Source organism: Myripristis murdjan, chromosome 19, assembly GCF_902150065.1.
Source record: "Myripristis murdjan chromosome 19, fMyrMur1.1, whole genome shotgun sequence".
NCBI classification, from domain to species: domain Eukaryota; kingdom Metazoa; phylum Chordata; class Actinopteri; order Holocentriformes; family Holocentridae; genus Myripristis; species Myripristis murdjan.
Genome location: NC_043998.1, coordinates 21,368,651 through 21,393,517, shown reverse-complemented (window position 1 = coordinate 21,393,517; position 24,867 = coordinate 21,368,651). Strand labels below are relative to the sequence as shown.

Sequence of the window (24,867 nt, the reverse complement as noted above, 5' to 3'; positions counted from 1 at the left end):
GATGTCCAGTGGATGAAGGGAAGAACTATGAGCTGCTTTTTATCTCCATGGCTGGGGAAAGATTATCACTGCAGGACTGTTCCTGTTGTTTTGGCATCGCACTGCTGCATCAGCCACGCACACACGCACACACATATTCACAAGAGGACAGGGGTGTAGACAGACACTTGGATGACAACCATAACTACCCCAGGGATACTTTAAACCAGTTTGAAGCAGAGTAGAATAACACTTTATTTGCTCATGTTTTCTTCCTTTTCATCCCACTGGAAATGCCTAAAAATGATCTGAAGCCAACAACCAAATAAAGCAGCATGCCAGAATGTTTCGCTCTTATTTAGAAGATTTCCCAGCCGGCTCCAAAGACTAAATGTGTTTGTGTGCTCTCTTTTTTTCCTTCCTGTTGTAGCCTATTTACAATATTCTGAATCTTTTTTTCTCTTTTCAGATTTGAATTAAGCAGTTTAAGCAGTTTGGGTCTGTCCAACTGTGAAAACCCAATGGCAATTAATACAGCCTGCCTGTTTGATTTCATGGAAACCATACCTTCATTTTCAATAGTTTAGCCTCTGCTGTATCACTGTAACATCCTCACATTAGATTTTTTTATTATTATTATTTTCATTTTTACAGTTCATTATCACCCATTTTTTTCCTTGTCAAAAAAAAAAAAAAAAAAAAAAAAAAAAAAAAAAAAAAAAATCAATGAGTTACCTGCCTGTCACTGAATCGTACCGCCTTCAGTGGTTATTTATTTATTTATTCTACTGATTGGTCGGTGCACATGTCAGTCAAACACACGCCGTGCAGCGATTGGTTGAATACTGTCCGACCGCCTCGCGTTCAGGAAGCAGCGGGGGAACGGACGACTTGTGCTGGCAGCGCGATAAAGAAAGTGGAGCTACTCCGGCCTTTTCCTCCGCGGAGACTTTCTAAAATTGTTAAAGTGACTTGTGAAACCCCAAAGCTAACGTACAATACTGAGCGATAAACCCGTGGACGTCAGTTTTATAAAGTCTCCTTTTTAAATATGCCTCGCGGCGGTAAGTAGCTTCGGAAAACTGTCAGTTGACGTTACTAGCTAGCTTTAGCAGGCTAGCGCTAGCAGGCTAATTGTTAGCAACAGTGGCTCATTGGCTTTTGCTGTAAGCTAGCTGGTAGCAAGCTAACCGGTGAGATATGCTAAATGTTGTATTTTACGGCTCCGGACGACGGACAAAGACTGAGGAAATGCTGTAATAGTAAAGAGATGTTAGCTCACACTGAGTTAGTTTGTTTTCATCTTTAAAATTGTTAGATTTGGCTGTTAGTTTGCTCGCTAGCCGGTGAAGTTAGCTCCTACCGGCAGCACCATGTGCACGGCTGCCGGCATCGTCTCACTTTGATATTTTTGCTTGCCAGATTTTTTTGTTCGTCTGTTTTCCTTTCACTACACACCGTTTCTATACGTGGCTTGCTAAAAGACACGCAGCGTCTCCATATGCAGCAGTGACAGCCCGGTTGTGTTGCCGGTGAAAGCAGCTGTAATGTTACCGCAGTGGACGTCATGTGTGACTCATCTCTCATCCCTCTCTCTTTCTCTCTGTGTCACAGGGAAAAAGGGCCACAAGGGCCGGGGGAAGCAGTTCAGCAACCCAGAAGAGATTGACCGACAGATGAGAGCGCAGAGGGAGATGGTGAGCATAAAGACCCGAATGATGCACACAAGAAGGGAAGTTTCCAACTGGGTCTGGTGTCATTGTTGATGTGTGTGTGTGTGTGTGTGTGTGTGTTTGACAGGAGGCAAATGGTGGTGCAGAGAAAGAGAGCTCGTCTGAAGACTCTGAAGAAGAGAGCAGCAGTGATGAGGAGGTAAGTGGGGAGGTGTGTGTGTTGTTAGTGCTGGGATGATATGTTTTTTTTGCATGTTTGGTATATCTAATTTTCTGCAGCCCGCCTCTTCTATTTCTCTTGGTGATTTTTTTTGTGTTGCCCAGAGAGTTGAGTAAAAGTGAGGAGAGAGAGAGCACTGTTGGCCAGTTCTTTAAATCACAAAAATACTATCAAAACAGTGTTTCCCATCCTATTGATGACAAATTTGCAAAGACACACATTGTGGCTGCTTTTCACTCTGGTCCTTTACACTTCTGACAGTGGAGAAATTGGTACTGCTGTCCTGGAAAATGTTGAGATCTAGAAAGAAGCAGATAGTCTGAAATCAAATCTGACGTTTACTCTGTATATTTTAGTCACATGTTCAACATTTGATTTCTTTATCCACAGGAAAAAATAAAAGCAACCATAAAACAAAACGCTAAGTGCATCAACTACAGCTTCTACTGGTAATTGGAACTTGGTAGTTTCTCATGGCTAGATTTAAAAAAGAAAAAATTTCTGGCCACAGCAGCTTGTGGATTTCAAAGTCGATCAGCTGTTTCCATTATTTTACTGGACTAAGAAATTCGAAGGTTAGACTTAGACTTAGACTTAGACTTCTTTTATTGTCATTGCACAAAAAAACACAGCAGTGAGATTTTGGCAACGAAATGTCGTTGCTTGGCTTCCGGATTACAGCAGAGATGGAATTGTGGGACCGTTTAGGTATATATAACTATAAATATTATACATAAATATAGTCTATATAACTGGTATGATATGGTCTATATAACTAGTGCTAAAAAACAGGAGCTAAATAGTAATGAGTGCAATTTAGAATAGCTAGATAAAACAGAATGTACAACAACAGACTAAACAGTGTAAACAACTGAATAACCAGTATAAATAATAATGAGTGCAATTGAGAATAACTAGATAAAAACAGAATGTAAACAACGGACTGAGCAGCGTAAACAACTGAATAACCAGTGTAAATAATAATGAGTGCAATAAGAACAGAATGTAAACAACAGAAAAAGAAAACAACTGACTAAACAGTGTTAACAGTGGAAGATTGCACAGAAATGTATTGTCCATACGTAGCTGCTGGGCGGGCGGGGGGGGGGGGTTATTGCACAAATAGGAGGTAATTAATTCTCCTCATCCCAGGGGTGTTTCCCGGACTGGGCTACACACCCTGGGCCTGAAGAAACCATACCTCCATGGTGCCTCTTTATTCACTGATGTAGCTGATAAATAAATAAGCCATGGCCAACAGCACCTGTGCTGATGTCTGGTGTTATTTGGTGATGTTATGAGCCGCTTTCTTGTTTTTACTCAGACCAAAAAAAAGAGTGGGGTGGAGGGACTAATAGAGATTGAGAATCCCAACCGAGTGGCCCAGAAGGCCAAAAAAGTGACTGAAATAGATGTCAGCGCACCTCGAGAGCTGTCACGCCGGGAGAGGTGAGTGTCACACTGTCAGCCGGTGAAGAAGCATGTTTTTTATAAGTTACAAGATATCTTTGACCTATGGTGCTGGATTCAGGTGTTTCTGTGTGGTAACCATGTATTACATGGGATGCTTAGCGATGCTTTATGTTGCGTGTATCCTTTCCTCTTGTCCCTGTCAGAGAGGAGATAGAGAAGCAGAAGGCGAAGGAGCGCTACATGAAGCTCCACCTGGAGGGGAAGACTGAGCAGGCCCGGGCCGATCTGGCCAGACTGGCCATCATCAGGAAGCAGAGGGAGGAGGCCGCCAAGAAGAGAGAAGAGCTCAGGAAAGGTGAGAGATAAAGACATGCCATCGCCTGAACATACGAGTTGAAACTCTGTACACCTGGATGCACTGATATTTTGTCAGACTGTTGTTCTTGGTCGGTATCAGTCTGTATCATTGGTATCAGTCTGTTATCTGTGCTGCCAACATTTGGCACTTTAGATTTGCCATTTTTGTAACTTTTGTTTTTTTGGGCAAATTTTTACAAGAGGCCTGTCTGAAGAGTTGAACTTTTTGCACTTATATTTTTGCTGTATCTCAAAAAAATGGGTATCAGCGTTGACCTCTTATGTATGAGAAGATATCAGAAATCAGAATCAACCCCAAGAAAACAATATTGCTTCATCTCTAATTGTTCTCACAGTCTCATCATGTTAGATTTAAATAACAAATGCCAAGACAAACAGTTTTTTGAGTTTTTTGAACGCTCGGTCATCTTTTTATGCCCTTGGTGAATGGGTGTAAAACTTGATTTTTAAACATGGTTTTGAACAAAATACCTTAAAGCCTTTTCTGTATCTTTGTCTTGTTTCTCAGAAAAAGAAGCTGAAGAGGCCAAGGCAAAGCGCTAGTTGTCCCTCTTTTGAGGATCTGACGTGTATAACAGTCTGAGAGGATGGAGAGGAGGAGGACAAAGGGGAGGGGACCAATACGAGGGGAGTCGGCTCAGGGCGCGCCTGGGCTCCTGTCCCTCACTATAAAGGAGAGGGGTGTGGGGCTTCCAGGCTGTGTGGTCAGGGCGGGAAAATGGGGTGGAGCAAAGGGAGAGGAAGAGGAATGCAACATTTGGGACGCCTTCTGTTTTGTTTTATGTACCTCGTTATTTTGAGAGGTGACAATCGCAGGTTTTCCAAGTGCTTCACCACCTCTTTACTCTTCCCCACCCACCAGGGTTTTAATTCTGAAGCTGCTCAAGTTTTTTGCCATTCCTTTTGAGTCATTTTTTTTTTTTTTTACATAAAGTTTACTTTAATTACAGGTATCAATGATCAGGTGTGTGGTTTTTTTGGTGCTTTACTTTCCCCTCCATCTAGCCTGTTTTGCACAACAGCAAATCAGTGACAGAGGGAGAAAGGAACACTAATCAGAGGATAAACAATTTATAGGAAATGATTAGATTAGCTAAGAGATCCTTTATTAGGGAAATTTGTCTTGGACGCCATATGGAGTCCACAGTCAAGACACATAGCAATTCAATTACACACTTAAATTAAACAATTATACAAACACACACATTTTCAGTACTGTACACACATCTAAAACAACGCAAGAGTAGAAATTCCCATTCAAAAAATAATAAGATATAATGGATCTCTGACACTGTTCAGGGGTGCTTTCAGGATGGAAAATTGCTTGCTATACCTCAAGAAGCTATTTCATGCACAGAGCTCAGTTGATAGGTTATATATTAAATATTTTTCTGAACATTGGAAATGATTTCCCCCCCTCAAACTCAACACCAGTCTTTGTCACCTTACACCAGATTTGTCTCCAGTCACAGTGAGGGTTCCATTCGCTCAGAGAAGCCTTTGGCTGCTCTGGAAAGTCACCACGGTGTGTATAGAAACTAGTAGACATTTAGTTTCCAGAACAGTCCCACAAAACTTCGAAAATTCTACATTTTTGCCCTTTGAATGGATGTAAATCTGTTCCGAAATGTTTCAAAATGTCCTGTAATCCTCTGCTTAAAGCGCTGGAAAATACCAGTATCACTAATAATGTTTAGTACTGCATCACTGAATCTTGGTCTTCCTCAAATGTCGTGGCAAGTTTAGTATCTTGCCAGAAGGATTCCTTGAGTAGAATTGGCTGAAATACAAGTTTATTAATATTTTTTATCTGGTGTTGCTAAATATCAATGCAGGAAAGTATCACCTGAAACTGCCTCAGTCACCTCGGTCTTACCACAGTAACATGGGGCTCTTGTGGCTCTGTAGAAGGGACTGTCTGTTTTGTTGCCTTTTGAAAGTTTACACAAGACCAATTCACTGTCTTCTCTGATAAATCATTGCCATAACGACATGTTACATAGAAACTGGTGTAATTTTAAATGCCTTGATCAAGAAAGCAATATTCTCTATAATATGGAAGTAGCTGAAAGAACAAACTCTGTTCAGTCTGTTGGAAACCACACAGTATGAAAAGTGTAGCCGCAGTGTTTTAAAATGAGTATAAACACCAAGACTGAGAAGTAATTCCTTTTGATTTTTCATCTTGTGTGTGAAATCATTTGTTGTATAGAAAATAAATACATTGATAGATAAATGAGTCATGGTTTTGTGGTTTTATTTATCCTATATTGCCATTAATGTTTTGCTGCCTTTTCACTTAAAACTGACTGCAGTGGTTGATGATGAGAGTAGTGACCAACTCTTTCTATATATTTAATTTGTGTTTTGATAGGGAAATTGATATTGTGGTAATAAGTTTGTTTTTGTCCACGGCAGAAAAAAATGATTCATTAATTCTAACGTGTAAATATTAAATTGCCTTTGATTTAAGCACAAAATCCATCTCTTTGCATGTAGAATGCAGAGAAATGCCGCATTTTAATTTCACTCCCAAGGTCTTAATGTTTCTCAAAATACATAAACATTCAAGGGTTTTCAATATTTTAATGACATAATACGGCTATTTCTAATTTAGTAAGTGTTAATGCTGCACCCTTCATGTTTGTTGACCTGTGTGTTTGTGCCCTCGCCACCAGGCTGCAGCATCTCACCGAGCAGCAGTGCAGGAAACATCCTACATGTTGTCTTCTTATACACACTACTAGACTTTGAACAGGGACATTTCCCAGTGCAGGGCGAGCACTCATACATCCATAAAGAGCAATTTCTGACACTTGGTTCCCTTCTTTAGTACCCTTTTTATATTAAACTGACCATGAAGTTTTCCAAGTGTGTTTTATAGAGCACAGATGGGTGCTGGATATTATGTATGTATATATGTATGTTTCAAAACATGATATTAAAGTGCCGAGTGAAAATCCAACAGAGCCACAGATGAAGTCAGACATGAATTAAAAAGGAATAAACAGACAAATGCAGTAGGGATGAAACAGGTCTGTCTGTAAAAATAAGATTTACACCGAGTCTGAATATTTTCATGCAGGAGGCCCTGAGAGCCCCGGGCAGTTTCCTCTTTCGGACTTCTCACATCCTGATTATTCTTTAGCACGGACCACTCGCTTCTACAGAAGCACAGAGGGAAACCACAGCGCAATAGGATATTTTAGAACATAGCAAAGACGTTTAGCACAGCGCCGCACAAACGAAGTCTTTACTGCCATCAAAAACCTGCAAAGAAAAGGCAAAGCTCACGTGTGTTACCAGTATTACCCAGAAATAGTGCATGCTGGCTTGTCAGACCCTTAGAGGAGGTTGTACTATGACAGATATGTGAGTGAACAGGAAAAAACAACACCTCTCAGCATTACTAAATGACAAGTATACTTGGAAAATCTCAGAATCAAGACTAGTGTCAATGCCACTGAGGATCTGCATTCTCCTCCGTGAGCTAATATTGTGGTGGTGTGATCGCTCAGCTATTAAAACGGCTTGTAACAACCACAACTGTGACACCCTCTCACCCCCAACAGCTCATGCAGTTTTCTGTGGGACTTCCTCATTCGCTGGCTTGTGCGAGAAGTGACTGGGACTTGAGAGCACACTCCTGAAACAAGAACAAAAACTGCTGGGTCAAAAGATACACACACACACACACACACACACACACACTCACACACAGAAAAACTCCTGTACACCCACAGAGGTGACAGGACCGGCCTGTGCTTTGCTTCCTCCATGAAGTGACCTAGGTGAACCCGGCGTGGACGTTTTGGAACAAGGTTTCCCTCGGGCGCTGAGCAGGACGCAGAGAGGTTTGACTCCGCCGTCAGCATGCTCAAACAGTCTCTGAGCATCCTGAAGCAGCTCGGCTCTGCGGGGAGGTAAGTAATTTCATGTGGTTTGTCAATTTCTGGGCGTGAAGTTGGTGGATTTTTACAAGAAAAGTGACACAGATGCCTCAGGGTTGCCCAGCTGGCATGTACGCTGAATTCAAGGGCTTCTCAAGGGCTTTCAAGGGCTTGTTTGTTGGTATTCAAGGGCTCAATTTGGCGTGTTTTGGAGAAACTCACAATGGTGGGCAAAGTTACACAGCGTAGAAGATTTTTTTTAAAGTCATGATCTTGTCAAGAATTCCTAATTTCAGTTCATTTTAATGTGTAACTTTTAAGTTTAAAACCCAACTCAGGGTTTTCCCCAAGATGTGATATTTTTTGGTTTTTGTGCCTGGGGTGGGGAGTGGGGAATGGGGAATGATGCATTTTAATCTCATTTTCTCTTAATCTCAAGTTTCAAGGCCTGTGGGAGCTCTTTTTGACATTTTTTTTTATATGTAATGATCTGCTTTGAAGGTTTTTTATCTCCATGTCCTCCCTCCTGTGACAATGAAAACAGAAGTGAAAAGTGCAGAAAAACGTAGCATTTCACAGTCGCTGCTTCATTTTGAAAGTAAAACACGGCTTTTGGGTTTTGTGGGAAACCTCGCCGTGGTTGTCACGCTCCTCTGTGCCTGTGTTCGCACGAGTGGACAGACACGGCGAAGTGATAGATTTGGTACATTTGTTAAGGCACACGCATATCCTTTGCGGTGGTTCTCAACATGGGGGCTGGGACCCACCAAGGACTTTGGGGATCATATTGTCACATGCTTTATGGGATAGGAAAACCACATATTTCCTTTATCTAACCCCATTACCATGTCTATTTATTATTTTTTCTATTTTTTCTCTTTTTTTGTTTTTTTAGGGTGCATTACAGAGTAGTTTTTGACCTCTAAGGCTCCCACTGATAAGGGAAAATCAGTCTTTGCTTGAATCGTTCACCACTCTGCAGCTTGTAACAGAGGGTTGTGAATAGACCCGGCTTTGTTTTAATGGCTCTCAAAAAGACAGTGCCTGTATGTGATTTCAGATTGTTTTTTTTTTTTTTTTTTTGAGAAAAAGCACCTGGCATTTGCAGCATGCAGGAGGCGAACAGAAACTACTCTGACAGTTCAGAGAGACAGCTACGCCCTCTCTGGTGTTTGAGCACAGGCTGCAGGCAGAGGAGGTTGGTGTGTTCGCAGGCCACGCTGCCTCCACCTCTGACGCACTCTGGTTTAATAATAAACCTACAGTGCGTGCATCTGCTGCAGAGCAACGCCAGCTAAAACCGCCGCTGCACCTTCCACACAGTTCTCACTTTGTACAGACGCTGCGTGGGTGACCTCTAATACGTTTTTAATGTATACACACACGAAGACACATGATGCGATGCACCAACACAACAATGGGACTCATGCTATGGATTTCTCACACCCGTGGTCCAAAAGTCAGTGTCTCAATTTTTTTTTTATTTCCACTTTCACATCATGGTATTGCAAATATTCAGTGTTTGTAAAAATAAAAACATGCCTCTGCTCACAAGTTGATGTAATTTAGCTGCAGGCAAGTTTTATGCCACGACAGCAGAAGTTAAAATGAGAGTGAGTGAGAAAAAAGGGGAACTGGTGAGTGATTCAAAGGTGCTGGGGTTTTCTTTGTTTGAGTTTTCAAACGTCAGATGTCAGGTTAGATAAAAAAAACAAAAAAACAAACAGCTGCACCTTGGTGAAGCCATGCAAGCTCCTTGTGAACTGGGCTGGGTTTCCTTTTGACATGCCGTCACTGCTGCTGCGGAAAGGTTTTGTTGTATTTCACTTCACTGATCTCCTTCCCTCCATTTTAAGTGTGTGTGTGTTGCAGCAGAGAGAGAGAGGGAGGATGGTTTGGTATTTCGGGCCCATCCTTCCTCTCACAGCTCTGGCACTGAGCTAAACCACAAAAACGCCCACACTCCAATATTAGGCTGTTGATTTCATCTGAGTGACACTGCCCGGGCCAAAAAATGTCCTAAATTTAACAAGGTCAGTCAACAGCAACGTTAAGAGAGAAAAGCGGAACTAACTTTTCTCATATCACTGCATCAAACTAAACTGATTGCATAATTTTCTAAATTGAAAACACGACACAGGAATCAGTCGTAATTTTACAGTGAATGTACATTTTTGCACCAAATTTAATGTAGGATCGCTGGATTTCACTGGACATTCACAATTATTTTACTTTTTTTTTTTTTTTTTTTTTTTTTTTTTTAACATTATCAGAGACATTTTTGACCTTTTTGCTTATAAGAAAGAGCTAAACAAGGATTTCATTCTGATATAAAATACTAATTTTTGTCCAAAACATACCTGAGACCTGCTATTTATCTGTACATTCACTAACCACCGCCATGTGAACATCTGCAGGTCACAAGATGCCACTGAACTTCTCCATGAGGACCTGGTCGCGGTGAGAGAAATTAACGAATTATGCTTTTATAATTATAATTCTTACATTACACAGCTCTTTTTCTACAGCCCACAGATTCAGAGAGAATTATTTGTGTGGTTACAGCTGTGATCATAAAACTGTATTATCCCATATGCAGGAAGGTAGAAGAGCGTAAACCCACTTAAACTCAGGTTACCATCCTTTATAGTTTGACATTAAGGATGAACTGAAATTCATAATGCAAATAAAAGTAAATAGAATCAACTGTTGCAAGCAGCAGTGGAAAGAGAGAGTACTACAAACTGCTTCTCAAACAGCAGTACTGTCACTCTGCTGATGTTTTACTGCAGTAGAAGTAGAAGTACTGTTCCTCTGCTGGTATGTGACTGCAGTAGAAGTAGAAGTAGTGCAGTAAAAATCTCCTGCAGTAAAAGTCGAAAGTGTCTCATGTCAAATGTCCTGGCAGTAAAAGTGACTGAGCTCCTTTTTCCAAACAGTAACTGTGTTAGCTGGGATCTTTTCCATGCAGTTAGAAAAGGAGGAGAGAACATGCTGCAAACTACATGCTTTTAAAGGGACATTACGCCAAACTGATGTGAGGACCCTGTAGACTCATCTGACAAATGTGGAATAATCATGGTTCTCATCATGGATATTATTCTTCATTTTTCCACTTTTATTCTACATTTTTGCCAGTTGAGTCTGAATGTCTCTGCCTCCTTCGACCACCTGCAGTTTTTCATAGCGCAGCTTTTATTGTGAAATTTGGAACTGACAAAAAGTCGAACCAACAAAGTAGAAGCAGATTCCTCCTCTCACTTTTGCTGACTGAGCTTTTATTGTGAAAGGTTCCACAATCTGGAATTTAAATGTGGTGAATGACAGTTCCGAAACAAAAATGTACTAAAGTAAAATTAAAATTACTGACTTTAAAAAATTACAATAAAAAGCAAATCAGTTACAGTAACATGAGTAAATGTAATTAGTTCTTTCCACCTCTGGTTGCAAGTTAACAGGAAAATAAATGCAATAGTTTATGTGTCTTTTCATTTACTGCTACATCACTGCCCTTTAGAGAAACTTTGTTCGTAGACAGTGTTAAACCAATAAAAACCACATCATTAATCACCTTATCATAAACCACATGGAACATCATCTTCTGATAAAAGCAGACAGGAAGTCTTTCATCTATCAAGAGATGCTAAATGTTAACAAGGGATGAGAAACTAGACGGGGATGATTAACTACCACAAATGGAAAAAGTTTTAACACGTACAACAACTCATCCCACCCCCCCCACACACACACACAACACAGCGTCACTGCTGCTGTCTGCCGCGTGCTGATGTGTGTTTCTGTCCCTGGCTGGTCCAAGGTGGAGCAGCGAGTGGAGCCGGCCAAGAGGGCAGCGCAGGTCGTGCACAAGAAGCTGCAGGGCTGTCTGCAGAGCCAGCCGGGCCTGGAGGCTGAAAGACGCATGGTACTAACAGAACACTGACACAACCACGAGGAGAGAAAGGCAGCAAATACACAGAAACAGCTGCATCAGATGAACTGCAGTCTTACTGTTAAAAGTAGTGATATTAGAAGTGGACACCAAAATGCTGAAAATGACACCAGTACTTGTGTTTTTAGTGTCTGTAGTGTGAATATGACTGGATACCTCACTCGGAAACTCAGTCTGTGTGTTTAAATACTTAAAGGGGCAGTTGTGCTTACAGGACTGTTAATCAAACTGAGAGCACATCATCACACCATCGTGTTGTTGCAGCAGGGCGTTTCATACAGCTCCTCCGATTTTAAAATTAGTTTTACGTTTCGGCTGCTTTTTTTTTTCTACATGAAGGCTGCAGGCCGGCGCTGCACCTGTGACTCTTATTCTGATGAGAGCCTGCATGTTTAAATATTTGTTCATTTTTATGCAGAATTATGAAATAAAGGAGCTGCTGCTGAATAGGATTTCTGTCTCGCCGTGTTATGTAAACAGGTGACAGTTGGGAGTGGGCGTGGTCACGTGGCCGCAGTGGGCGTGGCCTCCAGTGCATCACATTCAGTGTCCATGAACAATAACAGTAAAGCATTCAGAAGTCAAAAGTCAACACTAAAATGTATTATTCCTGTTCGTGAACATGAAGTCACCTGCCTGTCATTAGGGAAGAGAAACACACTGACTGTGTTGTATTTACCAGTGTGTGAATCATAATCCATTACATAAGATTCATTTTATTTTATTCATTTTTGTCAGTGCAGTGCTGGTTACTTCTCTTTTTCTGTTGCTATGTGGGGTTGTTTATCAATTTGAGGCACTACTGTACACGGCTAAAAAAAACACTGCCATAAAAAACAAGTGAAAAAAGTCAGTGCCTGTCAGCATTTAATGTTTTATTAGGCTGTAACTAATCAAAACTTGAGTTTAGTCAAATTCAAAATCTGGATTTGGGACAGCTGCTTGTAATTCAGGACTGTCCTGAATCTGCAGGGCGTCTGGTCACCCTGCGTGGTTTTGAATGAGCTCTCAAGAATCACTACCAAAAGTCTGGTGTCACAGCGTCCCCAGTTAAAAGGCGAGAATACAGAGATATTTGACAAAGAAAACATGTCAAAACACGTGTTGCTTGTCCTTTGCCACTAAAAATGTGTTTCTGGAGTTAAACTGTTGCAACTGATCCTGAGGATTTGTTGCCATTCTTCCTCTTTATGTGGCATTTTCTGCATTCACAAGTTTTTGGCGAGCACCTCGATCCTGAATCAAAGCCATTTCAGAGGCAATCACACTAATTTACTAATTAACCATGAGGAACACATCTGGAAATATTAGATTTTTTTTTACGAGAAGGTGTTAAATTTCCACCCCGTCCTGTCCTGTCCTCCCTTCCCAGAAAAAACTCCCTCTGATGCTGCTGTCCATCAGCATGGCCGAGAGCCTGAAGGACTTCGATGCACAGTCTCCCATCAGGTGACAGGTTTGATCCACGTTTGATCCATGAACCCCCCCCCCATCTCCATCTGCTGCTCTAACCCTGTTCGTCACGCTGTGTGTGTGTGTGTGTGTGTGTGTGTGTGTGTGTGTGTGTGTGTGGCAGGAAGGTGCTGGAGATGTGCTGCTTCATGGAGAAGATGCTGGCCAACATGCTGGCAGACTTCGAGGTGAAAGTGGAGAAGGAGGTTTTAGAGCCGCTCAACAAGCTCAGCGAGGTGAGAGTGGTGTGAAAGCTGTTAAACCGAAGCTCTTCAGTGTGCATGTATGGTGTGTGTGTGTGTGTGTGTGTGTATGTGTGAGCGTGTGTGTCGGGTTTAGTTTCAGCAGCTGCACTGTATCTCTAAATAAACAGCAGGACGTACGTGGTGACACGTGTGAATAGAAAATGGTTTAAGAAAACGTAAAACTGTAATAAACTGCAGAGGACAACAACTAGTGAGCTCAATCTCAGATTTTCTGCACTTCATCAAGAAAAAAATCAGAAAAATGCTGAAAAATTTTGTGTTTTATTTTTTACTCCACCTCTGTATTTTTTCCCATCTTTTCCTTGTTTCCTTTTGTCATTTTTCCCCATGTCTTCTTCTCTATTTTCCTTTTTTTTCTCTTTTCCTGTCTTGACATGTATGTATATACAGTATATATGTGTTCAGTAAGTAAGTGTGTGTGTGTTTGTGTGTATGCTTATGTGGCAAAATACAGGGAAAGGGGGCTGGTAGATGCATTCATATCTACATATGAAAACTATTTTATATAATTAATTTTATATGAAATTACATACGTGATTGTTCTCTCTGTTTTTGTTTATTTCTCTCCCTCCTTAATTGATTCCATTAGGACAAATAAATTAATGATTGCACAGGTTTACTGAATGGAAAGAAAACTGCAACTTGTTAAAAACAAACAAACAAAACCCCCCCAGCTCTAATCTCAGACTAAAACACCTGATACTGTATAGTCCATCCACCAGTCCAGCCTGTATTTCTGACAGTGTTTTATGAATTTTTTCCCTCTCAGGATGATTTACCAGAGATTCTCCGGAACAAGAAGCAGTTTGCCAAACTCACCACAGACTGGCACAACGCCCGAAACAAGTGAGTCACACAGCCTCAGTCATACACCAGCCTATTACAGAGAAATGTGATGACATTCACTTCAAACACTGCGTCTGTGTGTGTGTGTGTGTGTGTGTGTGTGTGTGTGTGTGTGTGTGTGTGTGTGTGTGTGTGTGTGTGTGTGTGTCCGTGCGGTCAGGAGCCAGTCGAGCACCGGCCCCCAGGCGAAGCAGGACGGGCTCAGGGAGGAAGTGGAGGAGGCCTGGAGGAAGCTGGAGAGCATCAAGGTAACGATGTCGGCTCCTCGGCTTTAGGACTCGGGTTCAAATAAACATCAGACAAGCTGCTGAAGTGCCCTTGAGCAAGACACGAGCTGTGGTTACATGGACAATATTTCTTCACTGTTTACATGGAAGCTGAATAAAGTGATCTGATAAGATGTGTGTTTACATGCCCCAAGGCTTTTAATCCGAATGAAAGTTTTTTGACCTGCAGAAAGTTGTTCTGCCTGTTGGGAGGCATCTAATCTGTCAGAGATATAAATATAATCCAGGCCAAGTCATGTTGGCCAGTGGCGGCGCCCCCATCAGGTCGTTCATCAGACTGCAAAAATTATTAGTGGAATATTAGACTCCACGTAAATGCAGCTACTGACTCCCTTCCCTCTCCAAGGCCTGACCTTGATAATGACACAAAAGAGAGTTTTCAGACACTGATGAAGAATTACACTCACATTGTTATTATAATACTAGAATAAGAGGCACCATGTGTGGCAGATGTATATTCTTGCTCTGATTCATAATTTAATTATCAAACACCAACATTTTTGTGTGTTTTTATTTATTTTTTAATTAACCTTCAGCCCTCACAACCCTCTCTTTAAAGGTGAAAAAGTTTAAGTTTCAATGTTTGATGATTTAACTGTATGCCTGAGGAAGAGCATGAGGGCTTCAGTTTAACTTCAAGATTTTTTTGCCCAAGCCAAACTGTGTGTGTGTGTGTGTGTGTGTGTGTGTGTGTGTGGTCTCATTGACTTGCAGTGTTTAAAATACATTTGAGAGAAACGACCTCTCCTCTCTCTGCAGGACCAGTACTCTGCTGATCTGTATCACTTCGCCACTAAAGAAGACGACTACGCTAACTTCTTCATTCGTGTGAGTTAGAATTAAGATTATCAATAACACCATTTTATCACTTTTTTTTCTGGGATTATGACAAATGATGACAGATTGAAACGTGAAATGTGCGGCAAGCCTATAGTTTTCATGACTGTTTGAAGCCAAATACTGATTTACATATTTATACGATGCTGCCGATAATTGGCAGGAACTAATTCACAAAAATCATTAGTGAACAGTTAAGTACATACATAAAATCTGCAAAGCTTCACTGCAGGAATAGCAGACTTTTAAGCCTATAAAGCTGCACGTGTCATATTTAAGACATGATAGTTTTCAGCCTTGTACATCAACTGTACAGCAAATTTTTACTGAAACATCGATAGGAAAAATTACTGAGTTGATGCAATGTGAAATTACTGAACATTTTATAACGTTTTTGTTTGTAAAACCGTGTTGAAAATGGCTGTCTCAAATTTAACACAGCAGGTATATTGAGGTCATTTTCACCAAATTGGTCAAAATAATAAAAAGATAATACTAAATAATGGAAAAAGTGTTATTTTCTATGTTTGGAAGGAAAGGTGTTCTTTTATATGTTTGGAATTACCAATGTGTTAAAGAATTTTTGTGTTTTATGATGCTTTTGTTTGTTTAAAAAAAAAGAAAAAAATTCAAGCACAATTGCCTGATGTGCCAAATGTGATACAAATTGAAACTCATAGTTGGGAATTGATATTTTAATTTTTTTTTTTTTTTTTTGCTGTTTAGTTGGACCAATAATGGCTCCAGTTTCAAAGAATTGGAATTTTCGGTCAATTATTTGATGGCTCAGGCTTTACAGGGTTAACAGACTTTTTTCACATAGCTGTGGTCAAGAGGTGATCTGAATCATATCAATAACAGATGATACTTCTGTCTCCAATTTCTGCTATTTAATAAACTGCAATAAAATTTTTCAGCTTGGTATGATTAGTAAATTTATGTCACTTGTTTCAGTGACACTTTATTACAACCATCATTAATAAATGGTAGGCTGAAAAACATAAATGACATCTAGACTTTTATTATTGTTCATGAAATGGCTGATATTGGACATAAGTATCGTCTAACATTGACTGTTTGTTGAAGTCCCCATGAAATGACCTCAGATGACTTCTACTTCCTGTGAAATAGAGGATCTTAGATGGTGACATCACCCTGCACTAGTGGGTGTGAATTGAAATATTAAACAATGAAACCCTTACAAAGCTTTAAACATCCTCTCTCATCCACCTTCCATCAAATAAAATTTAAACTGGAAAATAACCATTAACTAAAGTTTAATTAACCATCAATTTGCCATTCATTAATGATGGTTATGATAAAGTGTTGCCTTTGTGTCTCCCGTCACAGCTGCTGGAGCTGCAGGCAGAATACCACAGAGATTCACACGAGTTCCTGGACAAAAACATCATCGAGCTGAAGGAGAACCACAGCCAGAGAGGTGAGCTCTGGATTCATCCTCTCACTTTACCGAATCATAAAATACCTGCTGTGGTATTTGAGGTTTGACGTTTGCCCCGCAGAGCCGCTGGCCAGCCCCTCCAAGCAGAAGGTGTACGGCGAGCCTCTGCTGTCTCATCTGTCTGGGAGCGACCGAGAGATCGCCGCGCCCATCCAGGAGTGTGTGCACATGCTGCTGAGGACCGGCATGAGGGAGGAGGTGGGAGCGAGCGGGATGACAGTCCCGGGTTCACTGTGTCACTCAGGGTCTTAACCAATCTGCTGCAGGCCTCAGTTCACTGAGCCGTGCATGAGCGGTGAACCTTGATTTCAATTTTATTTCTTGCAACAGTTCTTGCAAAGGAAGGTGTTTTTTTTTTCTGCTAACGTTACCCTTTTAAACTCTTTTCTTCCCTGCTTCATCTCGCTCTCCTCGCTCTGCTTCATCCTCCTCAGGGTCTGTTTCGTCTGGCGGCGGCGGCCTCGGTGGTGAAGAGGCTGAAGTCGTGTCTGGATCGAGGAGCGGTGGATCACAGCGAGTTCTGCATGGACCCTCACGCTGTGGCCGGTGAGTGGGGAGCAGTTTCCTCGTCATTCACATGTGAGAGCGAATATTAACTACTATAGCATGAAAGAAATCCCCCGCCTGCTTTAACGATGATCTCAATGTGGCAGGAGCTTTGAAGTGCTACCTTCGAGAGCTACCAGAGCCCCTCATGACCTTTGAACTCTACACTGACTGGTTTAAAGCAGCTGGGTGTGTATTATCTCCATATATTACCCACTTTCACTTTGATTTCAAGGCCGTTGGTGTCTTAAATGAATACTTTATATATGAATAAGTCGGAAAGAGGGGATTTTTGCCCAAACTGTTGGAGTCCTCCTTTAAATTTGACCTATTTCTGCGTAGGGTGAAAGATCTGTCGGAGAAACTGGAGCAGTTCAGAGTGCTGCTGAGGAAGCTGCCACCAGAAAACTACAACAATCTCAGGTTTAATTTTTAACTTTAACTTTTTTTTAACTTAATCATGCAAATGTGATGGATGCAATGTAAATTCGGCATCCTCCTCAGTCCTTCACTGAACCGAACTGTTTGATCCTCCGTGGATTTCTCTCTGTTTTTGCCTCCTTCAGTTGTGTTTCTGCCTCTGTCCCGCTGTCAGGTACCTGGTCCAGTTCCTGTCTCTCCTGTCTGAGCACCAAACGTTGAACAAGATGACCCCCAGTAACATTGCCATCGTCCTGGGACCCAACCTGCTGTGGCCCCGCGCCGAGGGGTGGGTACTGACCCGACTGTTTTTCTGTCTTTCCCTGTTATGTATTACTAAACTCACTTACCGCTCACTTCCCCTGCTCTCTCTCCTCCGCTTCCTCTTTCAACATTTCCATCCACGTACAAAAGAGTGAGTATTACAGGCTTTTTTTTTTTTTTTTTTTTTTTTTTTTTTTTTTTTTTAAATGAACCAGGTCTGGTGCTGGTCACATGAACCAACCACCGTGGTCTCAAACTGGCCTGATCCTTCTTTTGCAATTTGAACTTTTAGAAATAATTTGATAGGGTGAGTTAAACCACAAACAATGAGCACAAATAGGTATTTTATTCCTCAACTGGAACAAATTTTAGATATTTTAATTTGTGCACATTTCTCTCTAGATGCTGCTTTCAAATGTAGATAATCATTTTGCTAATAAACCACATCACAGCTTGCTGTTCTGACTAAGTTATAAAAAAAAATGTGTAAAAATCTCTCTTTTTTTTTTACAAACAAAATAAATGTCCGTCATAAATTACATTGAGGCAAGTATTTTATTATTATTTTGAATGATTGAGACTTTACTTCCAAATGCATTCATAGTTATGAATGCCAGGATCAGAAAGTAAAGAGGAAAAAGATGTCATTATCATATATATTTTTATTTTTATTTATATATGTTGATCTGAGGTCTTTCTTTGCTTTTACAGTTTGCTGGCTCTGCAACAAAACACAAAACGTGGTTGTTTAGCCCTGACCTGTGATGCTTAACTCACTCTGTCTGTATCGTCTGCAGTCAAACCTTCTCATGTCCTGTTTGCCTCTCAGGGAGATCGCTCTGCTCGACATGGCCTCGGCCTCCTCGGTGCAGGTGGTGACGGTGATTGAGCCTCTGATTCAGTACAGCGGCAGCCTTTTCCCAGAAGGTACACTGACACTGTTAGTACAACACAGCCATTTACATGAGTGTTAGGGTGGGATGTCAATCTTTAAAATGTAATGTATCAACCTGTTTTTAAAGTTTCTGGTCTTTCCTTGATTATTATTATTTTTTTTTTAAATTCAGACATACCGTTTGAGATTCCTGAGCTTCCCGAGAGCCCAGATATGACCCAGTCTGCTCATGTGGTCCAACCTCTGGTCCCAGAGAAGGACAGGCTCAGTAGAACAACCTCCTCTTCCTCCACAGCCTCCTCCAGTTCCTCTTATCACACCCCTCTCTCCAAAACTAACAGGTACAAGGGGAATCTACACGGGATGTGGCATTTTTTTTAATCTATTTTAGCCCTGGTTTTTGATTTAGGTTGATGTGATGGGCGTATTTTCAGATTATCACCCTGGTTCTATCAAAGATTTTGACTCCTGTGTGTGTGTCTGCTGTTCCCCCTCTCAGCACAACCTCTCAGGACAGCGGGAGCTACTGCCTCATGAAATCTGGCCCACTGACTCGGTGCGGGTCCACCACATGGGGCGGCCCCGCCTCGGACACGGCTGCACCAACCCACCCTATCCTAACGTCCACACACTCGTCCCCAGTCCAAGCTCCGTCCTGCAATACGTCCGCCGTCTCCAACCCGGCGGTGACCCAGAACCCGTCCCCTCTCCCCAGAGCGGCGCCGGCTCCGAGCCCGGCTCAGCCCAGGGGTCAGAACCAGAGGCCGGGTTCAGATTCTGCCCAGCTGGAGCCGATTTTGGAGGCTCCGCCAGACTCTCCCAAAGCTTTGGTCAAGATCACCACACCGTACAAACGTAGGTTCATGCTGTCTAACGGGTGTTCTCACCAAGGCTGTTGTAGGTAACCAAAACTAAACTGTGCAAAAACATTTTGGTTAACTGCACAAACAATAAAAAAAAGTAGACTTTAGAAAAAAAAACTAAAAATAGCTGAAACGACATTGTGTACTTGCAACACTAAACTAAAATACTACAAAAAAATACAGAAAATGTCTTTAGTTTGAGTGTTTGTCAGTTTGGTCAAATTTATCGACACACCTATCGACGCCTACATCTCTAGTTCGCTGCCTTCACACAGCCGTGTTTAGATTGTGTTAAGATTGAAATCCCTGTTCTGACAAGCACACCCCATATTATAAGAAAAAGAAAAAACTAAAACTAATACTGAAACCAATACAAACTAAACTGAAAGGAGCAAACCCACTCTGGAAACTAACTGAAACTAAATTGAAATTGAAAAAAATAAAATAAAATAAAATAAAATAAAATAAAATAAAATAAAAAATGCACTAAAAAAAAAAGAAAAAAAAAAAAGCTAAAACTAATGAAGAATACAAAACTATTATAACTTTGTTTCTCACCCAGCGTTAGCACTCAGAGTAGTTCAGGGGAACTCGGGGGCATTTAGACCTTTAGTTGGGTTCGTTCGGCCGGGGGAGGCTTTGACGTTTGAACCTGGGTGGCACCAAACCCCCAAACTGAGGAAGGAAACTGTGGTGTGGTTTGTCAGGAGCGCGAGCGTAACCCAAACCAAGCACAGGAAACAACACCAAACACAAGCCTCTCTGTGTATAAAGAGGCTGATGTTGACGTCTGATAGCCAGAAGTTGGGGAGCCTGGAGCTGAGGGCAAAACCACAATGTGGATGGATATTCATACCTCTCGATTTCTCCATGCATTCTTAACTGTTGTGAATACCCAAGACGCTAAATTACGTCAAAGAACGCAGACGATTCTCGTCACGCTTGGCTTAAGTTACAGGGAGTGGAATATCTAACCCAACATCTCTAACATGACAGCGAGGCGGGTTGCCAAACTCTGTCCAGTAAACAAGCGACTTGTGAGTCCGTGTCCACTTCTGGTTCACCAGTAACTGGGCCATTTCAACCTAAACAAACCAAATACCAAAACCACAGCAAAGTAAAAAATTTCCACCCGCGCTTCAGAGAAAAGCACTGTGTGTGACTGTGCCCTAAACACACTCATTTGTCAACTTCTTGTCCCAGAAAAAGAGCAAACCCTTCATTCATAGTTTTAGGCTGATGGTTAAAAAAGTTTCCTTCAGTGCCTTGCCATCACGCTTACAACACGGTGGCGTCTTATTGCAAGAGAAAAGAGATCAATTACTCTCATTTTAAGGAACAGGAGGCAAACAGGAAGCTGACAGTCTCACACCATTGACCGAAATATCAGCCTCACCCATCAAGTTGTCACTATCTTACCATCTGGTGCCTCAGCTCACATATCTGACGCTCAGGTGGTATATGGTGTGATATGAAACACGCGCTGATGATTCCTCTCATTCACAAGACTCTCCTATCCTCGTAATTGTCTCTTTCTTGCTTAAATTTCTACTGGCATCTGACTTAGTCGCTGGTTTTTTCAAAAGCAATCACCATCTCAAACCACAGATGCATTTTTAAAATCTAAATTAGAAGGCGCTGGGTTGCACGCAAAACCTCCCCCAGTGCGGAGACGTTTATCATTTGATTTGTTGGGGTTTCATTTTCAAACAAAAGAGCATGTGAAGTTGATGCTGTTTAGCAGCCAAACTTGGATGTCCCAGATGTCAGACCTTCCAACAGCACATGAACGAATGTAGTATAATAGTTATGGCTTTAACAAAAAAAAAAAAAAAAAAAAAAGATAATTGTGTCGTGGCAGAAATCCCAGATCTGGATCAGCACCAAATCAAATGGAATATCTGTCCTCTAAATTTAATCCAAATGTGTTTGTAATTTTCTTGAGACATCCTGCTGACAAACACATAAAACCGGGAGTGAAAATATAACCTCCTTTATGGCTTTTGCTGCTGGAGGTAATAAGTGGTCTGAGATCAGCTGAAAACTATCTGTAGATATGCATAACACTTTGAACTATACATTTACACTCTCACAAAATAAAGCACATAATTGTACCTTTAGGGGTACAACAGCCTGTCACTGGGGCCTCTAAGGTGCAACTTTTTTCCCTTTGACACTGGGTAGTTATTTGTCCCCTTGTGATTTGTATCTTATAGAGACTTTATTTATTAATTCATTCATTTTCCCCTGATATTGTACCTCGACATTTAGAAGAAATGGTATGTATGTGTACCTTTTACTGCTTGAGAGCATAGATGTACCTCTTTGGCCCTGAAAAAGGTTCACATAATTACACTGAGGTCCAATAATTAGGCCAAGGGGGACACTTGTGTAGATTGTACCTTGGGGGACAGAAGTGGACTCCTGCTCCTACTAGACCCCTATTTCTCACATTGTACTGGACTATGTGTGGGTTACTGTGTTTTTATCTGTGAGCATCTACCTTCGTCATGCAAGTGGATTTGTGTGTATTTCAGTGTGTTCATCGACTCTTCTCTTTATCTGACTGCTTTCATGAACCTGCTTTGAGCGTTTCTCTGTTGCTTGTTTCTTCCCCGACAGCAAAGAGATCCTTCAACATGAACAAACTGGTGAACCAATCGAACGAGCCGCCGGTGATCCAGTTCTCCAAACCCAGACCCCCGGCCCCTGCAGCACCCACCTCCGCCCAGCCCAGCGACACCAGAGCCAGGCCGGAGCCCATGCCGAGGGCCCATGCTCCTGCCCAGCCTCCTGCTCCGTCTCCTGCTCTGCCTCCTGCTCAGCCTCCTACCCAAAAGAAACCTCCGGTCAAAAGGCCTGGAGTCAAAGCTCCAACCTGCCCTCCGCCACTTCCTCCACCGTCTCAGCCCAAACAGGTTCCCTCTGTAGCACAGTGAGAGACGCCGTGACACACACACGCCCTCAGACGTGCTCATTTTCTTCTGATGCGGTGATTTACAGTCTGGATGGTGATGTTATGCTCTGAGGAAATATTCACCTTTCGTTACTCTAAAGGCTCATTCATGCTCCCTTTACATATGAAATTAAATACTCCTCTTGGTGTAACCTACGCTGCCCATATGCTTCCATGCGTCCTTGCTGTTGGCATGGAGTCAAGTTTCTGACGACAACAAGCACGGCGACGGTGGGGGAAGTGGTCATAATGGACCCGATCATCTGTGAGGTCATTAAACACATCACGACAGGAGGACGGACAATTATTTTCTGTAATATTATACATTTTTAAAAATTTCTCCTTCATGTCTTACTCATAGATTGGTCGTGCTTGAACGACTGCCCCCATGATTCCTGGTGGTGCTGCTCCGTTTCGTCCGTATTTGTTAGCTTTTTGAAAACAAGCACAAATACGGAGGAAATGAGCGCAGAGCACGGACAGAAGGCCACGCCCATATCTGTTTCCACATTTAACATTGAGCATAAATGAGCCTTAACACTGTTAGACGTCATCAACCTGTGATGTTCAGTGCGTTCCCGGAGGTACTTTGTGATAGTATTATTATTTACTCTACTTCAACATAGATCAGTTAATGATTTCCTACATTTCCCAGAATGCCATTCAACAACCCCCCAGCGACGGTGCCTGAACTTGTTCCATTTCAGCTGCAACATGTTCAAAACGGCACCAGACCAAGTCCTGGTGTCCTGCAGTTTTGTGAAATGCACTGCAAAAAGTCAAAATCTTACCAAGATTATTTGTCTTATTTCAAGTAAAAATGTCTTATTTCTAGTCAAAATGTCTTACTACACTTAAAATAAGACATGATCAGCACAGAAATAACTTGTCTTTAGACAATTTTCACTTGTTTCAAGTGAAAATCTACTTGAAACAAGTGAAAATTAGCTTGAAACAAGAAACAAATTTTGCCAATGGAACAAGCAAATTTTTACTTGTTCACTTGTGTCACAAGTAAAAATTTGCTTGTTGTTTCACTTGAAACAAGTGAAAATTGTCTAAAGACAAGTAATTTCTGAGCTGATCATGTCTTATTTTAAGTGTAATGAGATATTTTGACTAGAAATAAGACATTTTCACTTGAAATAAGACAAATAATCTTGGTAAGAGTTTGACTTTTTGCAGTGAGCACAATTTAAAAAAAAAAAAAAAAAAATGCAAATACATGCTCTTTGAAAGAAGTGTGTGAAGGAGGCGCAGCTAGAAACTGGCAGCTGTCTGACACTGGAGTAGCGAGTTGGATGGGTGTAAACAGTAGTCGAGTTACAAAAAAAATTCAGGGGGGATGGTCAATTTTTTTCACTTGATGAAAAGTGAGGATGGCAGTTTTACAGGGGGGGATGATTTTGACCGTTTTTATTTCAGGGGGATGCCATCCACCCTCATCCCCCCTCAACTCGAGTACTGGGTGTAAACATTTTGCGTTTAACTCCAGTGACCCAGATTTGATTCCTAACTCGCACCACAAATAGAAGTGTGAGTGAAGATTTCATTTTTGACCGAGAGTCTTTCTTTAGCTGTAACCAAACTGTTGTCTAGCCTCTAAGCTCCAGTAACGTTGTTTTCTCTGTTGTTTCACTTGAACCACGGTTGAACTCCCCAAACTCGACCTTGAACTAACCCTTTCACATGACTAATGGGTGAAAACAAATTTGTGGTGTCAGAATGTAATGTTCAAATTTCACACTCATTTCACAAGACGTTATGACACTGTGTTAGTCTTGCTGGTTGAGAACACAGTAAAATGGACCCAGACATGCAAGGTTCATTTCCAATAGCTATATTTTTTTTAAACATTGTTTTAGTGTGTGTTGCTAATTTAAGGTTCAGACTAATGGTATTCATGTGAACTGAGCCACAGAAAATCATTATAAAGGGACCCTGATGCTGATTTTGTTTGACATGTCATTTTGAGTTGTTTGATCATACATATGTGAACCCTATGTAAAGCCGTGTAAATAAAAGCATGTTGAAGCTAATTAAAAACATCTTTATTGTAAATTCATATCATCATCATAGAATATCATTGGTATTGACTGCAGCATATGGATGTAAATTGCACTATGTACTGCAGGTGCTGTTAAAGTACGTATTTAATAGGAGGTCAGCGGATATCTTCACGTACAGTTGTATAAAAGGAAATATAAATGGTGGTTCTTCTATAGAAAGCGACACGGGAGTTCAGGGGACTTCATATTTAGGTTACAAGGT

The 24,867-nt window shown here is 41.4% G+C and overlaps 2 protein-coding genes across 3 annotated transcripts; both read left to right on the top strand.

Annotated features, from left to right (window-relative positions):
- The first annotated feature begins 819 nt into the window (after nucleotides 1-819).
- pdap1a (pdgfa associated protein 1a) lies at nucleotides 820-5,902 on the top strand. Of its 2 annotated transcripts, XM_030078485.1 has the most exons (6): nucleotides 828-1,043; nucleotides 1,594-1,676; nucleotides 1,780-1,851; nucleotides 3,197-3,321; nucleotides 3,489-3,640; nucleotides 4,172-5,902. In XM_030078485.1, exons 1-6 carry the CDS (start codon nucleotides 1,031-1,033, stop codon nucleotides 4,204-4,206), a joined length of 480 nt encoding a protein of 159 aa, XP_029934345.1. In that variant the 5' UTR covers nucleotides 828-1,030; the 3' UTR covers nucleotides 4,207-5,902. The 2 variants fall into 2 exon arrangements, with proteins under 2 accessions (XP_029934346.1, XP_029934345.1); XM_030078486.1 differs by lacking the exon at nucleotides 4,172-5,902 and having other exon boundaries at nucleotides 820-1,043; nucleotides 1,780-1,852; nucleotides 3,195-3,321; nucleotides 3,489-3,651.
- A 1,487-nt stretch (nucleotides 5,903-7,389) lies between these two features.
- sh3bp1 (SH3-domain binding protein 1) lies at nucleotides 7,390-23,344 on the top strand. Its single transcript, XM_030077100.1, has 18 exons — nucleotides 7,390-7,586; nucleotides 9,971-10,013; nucleotides 11,371-11,475; nucleotides 12,875-12,951; nucleotides 13,079-13,190; nucleotides 13,990-14,066; nucleotides 14,227-14,314; nucleotides 15,113-15,181; nucleotides 16,541-16,631; nucleotides 16,714-16,850; nucleotides 17,087-17,198; nucleotides 17,306-17,387; nucleotides 17,541-17,621; nucleotides 17,794-17,907; nucleotides 18,712-18,809; nucleotides 18,950-19,118; nucleotides 19,277-19,632; nucleotides 22,263-23,344. The coding sequence occupies exons 1-18, from the start codon at nucleotides 7,537-7,539 to the stop codon at nucleotides 22,577-22,579; spliced, it is 2,178 nt and encodes a 725-aa protein (XP_029932960.1). The 5' UTR covers nucleotides 7,390-7,536; the 3' UTR covers nucleotides 22,580-23,344.
- The last annotated feature ends 1,523 nt before the right edge of the window (nucleotides 23,345-24,867 follow it).